The sequence below is a fragment of the Anastrepha obliqua genome, chromosome 6, assembly GCF_027943255.1.
Source record: "Anastrepha obliqua isolate idAnaObli1 chromosome 6, idAnaObli1_1.0, whole genome shotgun sequence".
NCBI classification, from domain to species: domain Eukaryota; kingdom Metazoa; phylum Arthropoda; class Insecta; order Diptera; family Tephritidae; genus Anastrepha; species Anastrepha obliqua.
The window spans coordinates 64,200,095-64,208,859 of NC_072897.1; the positions used below are offsets into that span (position 1 = coordinate 64,200,095).

Below are 8,765 nucleotides of genomic sequence, written 5' to 3' on the forward strand. Positions count from 1 at the left end.
CATATTTGCAATCTGAAATGGAATAATATATGTATGCAGTTTTTAGATAGTATAAAACTTTGAAATTTAAAATAAATAAAAGAAAAATTCAAAGAAATGTATTTGCATATATGGGACAACTAAGTTCAATTGAAACTTTAACAAATATAGTGTTGCACACATACATGTAGGAGAGTAGGCAGAAGGAGTTCGCCTTAAGTCGTCGGTGAGTTAAGTCGTATTTTCGTGTGCGCGCTTTTGCTAATATAAAGTCGTTTTTTTCAGTTGCCCAAACAGACGTGCCGTACTAAACTTCGTCTTTTTAATCACCATCTTTTTAATTATATTTCATCTACTGTATAAAGAACTAAATATATATCTTACATTTGGGGGCTCAACCGTCGCGAATAAAAGTTGATAAAAATTTGGTTAATAAGTTGAAAAAACCAATTCGGAAAATTAATACCGTGCAGTTTTAATTTTTATTAAAGTCGACCTAATTGTGTTTTAAAGTTGAACAAACACTTTAAGAGAAGGTTAAGTTGAAGTTGCTTAAAATCAAAAAAGTTGCTAAAAGTAGAATATATATTTTCTGATATAAAATATAAACGGTAAAATTTATGTCTATGCAAAAAGGCGAATCCAATTTGCAAGTGACAAAACCAACAAGCCGAGAGCAGCGCGCAATAGCAAGGGCAAAAAGGTCAGCAACAGAAGAGATCGATTTACTGGAAGAAAATATAAAAGAGAAGTTTGAAGTCGACGACGAAGTTTTTCTCGACGCTACCAACGACGAAACATCAGAAAATAAAATAAAAGCAGAAATGACTGAAATTGGCGACCTAATAAAACTTCTAACGTTGAAGTTTCAGAAGGAAGAAGAGCAGCAAAAAACAAAGCAAGCAGCAATTTCAACAGAAAACGTTGATAGTGTAATCGGAGATTTCGATGGTCAATCACCGGTGCGTGTGGAGAGCTGGGCCCTTACTCTGTAATGCGATGCGAAAAGCAATGCGATGGGAAAATAAATTGCGTTACGAAGGGTAGTCGGTACTCTGTAGCGCTATCGCATCGCTGAAAGTGTTGCTCTTTTTATTATTCACTTATTTTTCGCTTTAGTATGCATCACTGACCGAAATGCCAAAGAAAGCGACCAAAACAAACGAGCGATTGGAAGTAAAGTACCTACATATATTTAAATAATATAAAGTAATGGATTGTGTAGCTTTATGGGACGAATCATCTGAGGAAAGGATTTATCGGAGATTTATAAGAGATAACTCCAACGTTATGAGTCTCAGCGATCAAAGGTAAGTTAAACTTTAAAGAATTACTCATGCTTTATTCATCAGTTTGTTCTATTCATCAGTTTTGTGCAGAATTTTCGGCTTAGTAAGGAAGCCTTTATGTATGTGCTAAATAGCATAAAGGGTGAGATGAAATCTCCAACGAGAGCAACGGCTATCCCTGACATTATAAAAGTTGCAACAACCCTAAAGTTTCTTGCTCAGGGTGCGTATCAACATTTAATTGGCCAAGACCATCGCGCGGGGCTAGCACAGCAAACCGTTTCCAGTTGCCTTTGGGAAGTTTGCAGTGCAATTGAAAAGGTATTGTGTCCAAAACATATCGTTTTTTCGATGAGCAGTGAAGAGCAACAGGATGCCAACCGTAGATTTTACGAAACATGCGGAATTCCGGGTGTGGTAGGAGCAGTGGATGGAACGCACATCCAAATGATAAGGCCATCAAATGACGAGCATTTATTTTTTAACCGAAAACTTAAGCACAGCATAAATGCAATGGTGGTAAGAGTGTTTCAATTAAATAAGAATATTTTCATTAACGATTTTTTGTTCTACTTTAGATATGTGATCACAAAATGCAAATTCGAGCCGTGAATGGTAGATTTGGAGGTGCATCGCATGATTCGCACATATGGAACTTGTCCGGTGAGCGCGAATATTTAAAAACTGCCTATGAAAACGGTGACTCTGGCCAACGAATTCTTGGTAAGCTTTTTAATATACTTCGAGTATATGACCTTAATGTAGTGGTCCGTATACTCGTATTAATATTGTCTTATATAGTATATAACATACATATGTATAATTGTTAATACACATATATATGTATATGTATATGCATTTTCATGTAATAAATGCTTATGAACATGCATATGCACATATGTAGCTATTGTAATTTATTGTTATTCAACTAAAAATACCTTTATATTTTTGTTATCTGCAGGTGACTCAGGATATCCGTTGGAACCATGGCTCCTTACTCCATACAGGAATTCTATGGAGGATTCAGACGAACATTTTTTTAATCAAAAACATTCAAAGGGAAGGTCGTTAATTGAGAGAGTTTTTGGCGTTTTGAAAGGCCGATTTCGTTGCCTTCTAGCTTCAAGGGAGTTGCACTATGCTCCAGAAAAGGTTGTGCAAATACTAAATGTTTGTTGTGCTCTGCATAATATATGTATAATGTTCAAAGTTCATCCTCCCAGTTTAGAAATCGAACAGGAACAAGTGAACATGGTAAATATAGAAAATGTAGAAAATCTGAGTTTTGGAAATATAGCTAGACGTATAAGAAACCAAATAAAAAATGATATGATTGCCACTCGAAATTCTGTATGAAAAATTTGTTTAAATAAAATCGTTTTTTAGTAAATATGAATTCAGTCTTTTATTTATGTTAGGTCTACAAAGTGTGTACATAGGTATATTAAAACTAATAGTAATAGTGTGCAAATTACATACAATGTATACATTTTTTAAGCTATAATACTTCGGTAAGGCACTGTGCATGGACAGGTACATCAAAACTAAGTCACACTTGTGTGTGCAGGTACATACGTACATAAGTAAAAAATTAAAAGAAAATTCCATGTTTCTCTAAACAAAATAAAAATAAAAATTAATTCACTTGTATGTGCAGGTACATACGTACATAAGTAAAAAATTAAAAGAAAATTCCATCTTTCTCTAAACAAAATAAAAATAAAAATTAATTCACTTGTATGTGCAGGTACATACGTACATAAGTAAAAAATTAAAAGGAAGTTCCATGTTTCTCATGTGTCTTATTTGTCTGCAACTCCGACATTTGTTTTTGAATTTCTAATTTCCTAAGTTTTAACTTAAAATTATCACAGTCCATTTTTCGACTATGGACGAACTGCTCTTTTGCTAAATTTAGCTTTTGTTTTTCTATTTTATATACCATTTTATATGTCCTTTCCATGGTTTTGGAAATATTTTTTAAGGAATCATTAATCTCAGTCAGTATTTCTGTTGAATTTTTTTGGTACATAATTTGATTATCCACCTGCTTTTCTAGTAAGCTTTGCTTATTGCGTGGAGTGAGTACCGAACGGCTGCAGGAAGGTTTCTCAGTCACCTGTTCGGGCACATCGACTGAATCGCTGTCATTCTCCCCTTCGGGCATATCGACTAAATTGCTATCATTCAAAAATGCTCCTAAACTTGTAGTTGGTACATCCGTCTGACGCGCACCAAACTCCCGCGTGCTACCTATCCCGCCCACAGCTTTATTTATGGAAAGCAACTCGCTTACTCGCTGCTCTAATTCGTTCAGTGAGGAATAAACGGACGGACCGCCCCCTGTACCAGCAATGTTGGTTCTGTTCCGACGCATTTTGGCCTTCAAATGAAGTTTGTAGTCAGCCCAAACCTGAAAATTATAATAACCCCACTATAGAAATAAAAAGTACACATGTCACTAAAGTTACTTTTCTCCAGCCGGCCATATCACGCATCGGTGGTCCAGCAGGATTTAGTTCGGAAGTTACTCTCTTCCATAAATGGTCGACTCTTATTTTTGCGTTGGGCGTCTTCATTAGGCCCTTTGTCAAATCCGGATGGGTTGTCATGAAGTCCACTAATATTTGGAATTGTTTTTTTTGTGTTTGTTTGTTAGTCTTTGGAGTTGTCCTATATATTTTTCCAAAAAGGTACAATGAATTAATATTTAAAATTTATAAAATTATCAATTAATACTTACATATTTGGAAATTGCGTATGGCTATTATTTGTAGCAGGAAAAATGCGATAGTGACAGCTGTTTAACATTCACTTTCGCAATACAGAGTGCTGCCGATGCGAAAAGGGAGAAAAACTTGCGAAAGCGCAAAATGTGAATGCGAATGTCGAAATACCGAGTACCGATTCTGCGATTTCGTGAATTTTTTCTTTTGCATCGCATTACAGAGTAAGGGCCCTGGTTCGAGAATTTTGAGAAATGTGCAGCAGCTCTGAAATGGAGCGATAATCAAAAATATGTTTTCGCTCGCAAAAAGATGACAAAGACGGCTAAACTGTTCGTGGATTCAATTTGTGTTTTTGATTATGATACTCTTAGAAAAGAAGTTGAACGAGAATTTCGCCGTGACTTTGTAAGTGCCGACATACACAAACAATTGCAGGAGAGACGCAAAAAGAGTACAGAAAGTATGCATGAGTATATGTTACACATGCGACGGTTAGGAACGTTCGGCAAAGTAGATGACCCTTCGATCATTAGGTACATTATTGATGGAATAAATGAAAAAGCAGAGAACAAAATTTTTTTACATGCTGCCAAGAACTTTGACGACTTGAAAGCAATGCTTGAAGCTTATGAAAAACAAATAGAAACGAAAAGAGAAGCAAAAGCAAATAATGGTAGAAATTCTAGTGCAACGGAAAGTAATAAAAACAAAAAGAGCAAACGAGAACATTGTTATAATTGCGGGTCTACTGACCATAAAAGAAGCGAATGCAAAGAGCAAACTAAATGTTTTGGGTGTAATAAAACGGGACACATATCCAAAAATTGCCCATCAAGTACGCAAAAAAATAATGACGTAAACTTGGTCCATACAGTTGAGCAGCAGCAAAACATGCAAAAGACTGTACAGATTAACAACATAAAAGTTCGTTGCCTAATCGACAGCGGTGCAGAAATTTCTATAATTGAGCAAACGGTTGCAAAAAAATTAAATTGTTCTCTAAAGAAATGTAGTGACAGTCTTTCGGGTTATGGCAATAAAAAGGTGACTGCTATCGGCAGGTGTGAAACGAATATTACTGTTGATAATCTTGGTTGTGCGCATAGCTTCTTGGTTGTACCAGACAATTTGTCTAAGTATGAGGTCATCTTAGGTTTTGATTTTATCGGAAAATGCGAATACATTTATGATAGAAGTGGTTATAGATTTACAAAATTTCTTTCGGAAAATGAAAATTGGATTCACAATATTTCGATTGAAAATAAAGAGTTAGAAGTGCCAAAAATATACAAAAATCAAATAGAAAATATTGTTAAAGAGTATTCACCTAAAACCGAAGTGACAAGCCCAATGAGTATGAAAATTGTGTTGTCAGAAGATAAAGTTATTCGACATTTACCGAAGAGACTACCATTGCCAGAACAGAAAATTGTAAGCGAGCAAGTTGAAGACTGGCTGCAAAAGAAAATAATACATCCGTCGAGTTCCGAATATTGTAGTCGAGTTGTGATAGTCGATAAAACAGATGGTAAAAAACGTTTGTGTGTAGACTTCCGAGACTTAAATAAAATAGTGCAAAAAGATCGTTTCCCAGTTCCACTCATAGAAGAGGTCATTGAAGCGTTAGAAGGCGCAAGCATATTTACAACTTTGGACCTTGAAAATGCATTTTTTCATGTACCAATAGAAGAGAGTTCGAAGAAGTACACCGCTTTTGTTACCCGCGATGGTATTTATGAATTCAACAGAGCACCGTTTGGGTTCTGTAATTCACCGGCTATGTTTTTACGTTTCGTCAACCACATCTTTCGTAATTTGATTAGAGAAAATGTTATGCAGATGTACATGGATGACGTTATAGTGCCCTCGAAGAATGAAGAAGAAGGTATAGAGAAGTTGAAGAAAGTATTAAGTTTGGCTGAACAGTATGGTCTCCATATTAAATGGCAAAAATGCAAGTTTTTAAAGCACGATGTAGTTTATTTGGGATTATTAATAAAAAACGGATGTGTTTCACCTGATGCAGAGAAATGTCTAGCCATACGAAAGTTTCCAGTGCCTAAAAACGTGAAACAGCTGCAACAAATGTTAGGACTGTTTGGATACTTTAGGAAATTCGTTGAAAATTATGCTGTAATCACCAAACCACTCACAGACCTATTGAAGAAGGAGGCCAAATTCGTAGTGGGCACCGCAGAAATGACAGCCATTGAAAAAGTAAAAGACATACTAACTAGTCAACCAGTTTTGCGTATATTTTGCCCGTCAGCACCAACGGAGCTTCATACCGATGCGTCGAAGGATGGTCTTGGAGGAATTCTTTTGCAATTATTCGATGGAAAGCTGCATCCTATATACTATTGGAGTAGAAAAAATACTGCTGAAGAAAGTAAGTTACATAGCTTCTACCTTGAAATAAAAGCTGCATATTATGCTGTACAGAAATTCCGTCACTATCTTCTGGGACGAGAGTTTAAATTAGTCACAGATTGCCAAGCGTTTAAGAGCACTACTACCAAAAAAGAGTTACCACCCGCCGTAACACGTTGGATACTATATCTTGAAGATTATAAATATGTTATAGAGCACCGTAAAGGAACTTCGATAAAGCACGTGGATGCTTTGAGTAGAGCTCCAGCGAGTGTTTTAATGATTGACGAAATAAGTGCTAGACTACGCCTAGCCCAAACAAGCGATGAACACTTTAAAGCCGTGAAGCAAATTTTACAAACGCAAGATTATGAAGATTACGTTGTTAAAAATGGTATTTTGTTCAAAAGTCAAAATGGTTTACTACTGCTTGCTGTACCACGTTTAATGGAGCAACAAATTATTAGAGAAGAGCACGAAAAAGGGCACTTTGCGGTTGATAAAACAGTTAATGCGGTTCAACAAAGGTATTTTATACCACATTTACGCCAAAAAGTTGAAAAATATATTAAAAATTGTATCAAATGCATTTTATTCAACAAGAAGCTTGGGAAACAAGAAGGGGAAATGCATATCATTGATAAGGGAGATGCGCCACTGCTGACAATCCACATCGATCACCTTGGACCTTTAGATGCAACAGCAAAATTGTACAAGCATATTTTAATCGTTGTTGATGGATTTAGCAAATTTACTTGGTTGTACCCTACAAAAACAACATCTGCAGAGGAGGTAATCAGAAAAATGTCGGAATGGGCTAACATATTTGGAGCACCGCATCGCATTATCAGTGACAAGGGGTCAGCATTTACATCGACGGCGTTTAAGGACTGGTGTCAGACAGAAAAAGTAGAACACGTCCTGACAACAACGGGTGTGCCGAGAGGCAATGGCCAAGTCGAACGATTGAACCGAGTTGTTATAAATGTTATTTCAAAGTTGTCAGCAGATCGTACAGAAGCCTGGTATAAATACGTTGGCAAAGTGCAAAGAGTCATCAATAGTACCATCAATAAATCAACGAAATACACACCATTTGAAATAATGTTTGGTGTGAAAATGAAAACGCCAATGGATGTCAACATAAATAATATGGTGGAAAGTGAAACAGCCGATATCTTAATATCTAATCGTGACAGTATGAGAGAAAATGTAAGAAGACAAATCGTATACGCTCAGAAAGAATACAAAGAAAACTTTGACAGACGTCGTAAATGCAAAAAAATCTACAAATTGGGAGATTTAGTGGCTAACAAACGGTCACAATTTGTCGCAGGGAAAAAGTTGGCCAACGAGTTCTTGGGCCCTTATGAGGTGATCAGGGTCAAACGAAACGATAGGTACGATGTAAAGAAGGCAGCAGACTTTGAAGGCCCCAATGCAACATCAACGAGTTGTGACTACATGAAGCCGTGGAAAGGGGATGAATCCGATCTATCCGAGACGGATGATACTGTCGAATCGCCGAATGTAGGAGAGTAGGCAGAAGGAGTTCGCCTTAAGTCGTCGGTGAGTTAAGTCGTATTTTCGTGTGCGCGCTTTTGCTAATATAAAGTCGTTTTTTTCAGTTGCCCAAACAGACGTGCCGTACTAAACTCATCTTTTTAATCACCATCTTTTTAATTATATTTCATCTACTGTATAAAGAACTAAATATATATCTTACATACATGTGTATGCGCTGAAGGAACCATGACATATCTCACGACGCATCGCCTTATATCTATATGCAAAAATTAGGCAGTAAATACCCGAATGATCGAATTCCTGCCTAATTTATGCTAAAACCACTTTTTTAAAGTTTGGCGGAAAGAAAATACAGAACTGAATGAAAAAAATCGTATTACTACCGTTAAGCATGGAGGGGAAAATGCAATGGTTTGGGGGTGCATAGTTGCATCTGGATTAGGAAAAATGTTTTTCTTGATGATAAAATGGACAAACATCTGTATTTAAACATTTTGAAGAATAATTTGCTTGATAGTGCCGTTAATATTAGACTGGAGGCTATAGGGTTCTTGTTTCAACAAGACAATGACTCAAAACACTAATTTATCTCGTGCAAGAATGGCTTATTTACCAGTGTAAGCAGCTTAAATATTCACCTCAATCACCGAATCTGAACCCAATTGAGCATATCTAGGAGCTCTTAGAAAGGATAATCAGAAAGCAAAAAATAACACCAAAAGCGTCGTTAAAGACAGCTTTAAGTGTTGAGTGGGAGAAAATTGCAGCTAGTGAAACCAAGGTATTGGTTAAAGTATGTATCGACGCTTGGAAGCAGTTATTAAAGCTAAAGGCTGCCCAACAAAGTACTGAATACTCGTTTTTTCTATTC

At 36.3% G+C, this 8,765-nt stretch overlaps 2 protein-coding genes across 2 annotated transcripts; one reads left to right on the forward strand and one right to left on the reverse strand.

Annotated features, from left to right (window-relative positions):
* Window positions 1-1,191: 1,191 nt before the first annotated feature.
* On the forward strand, window positions 1,192-2,624 carry LOC129250629 (putative nuclease HARBI1). Its single transcript, XM_054890236.1, has 4 exons — window positions 1,192-1,289; window positions 1,349-1,787; window positions 1,847-1,991; window positions 2,230-2,624. Exons 1-4 carry the CDS (start codon window positions 1,192-1,194, stop codon window positions 2,622-2,624), a joined length of 1,077 nt encoding a protein of 358 aa, XP_054746211.1.
* Window positions 2,625-3,015: 391 nt separating this feature from the next.
* Window positions 3,016-3,645, reverse strand: LOC129250630 (uncharacterized). The gene has a single exon (XM_054890237.1). It carries the CDS (start codon window positions 3,643-3,645, stop codon window positions 3,040-3,042), a length of 606 nt encoding a protein of 201 aa, XP_054746212.1. The 3' UTR covers window positions 3,016-3,039.
* Between the last annotated feature and the right edge of the window lie 5,120 nt (window positions 3,646-8,765).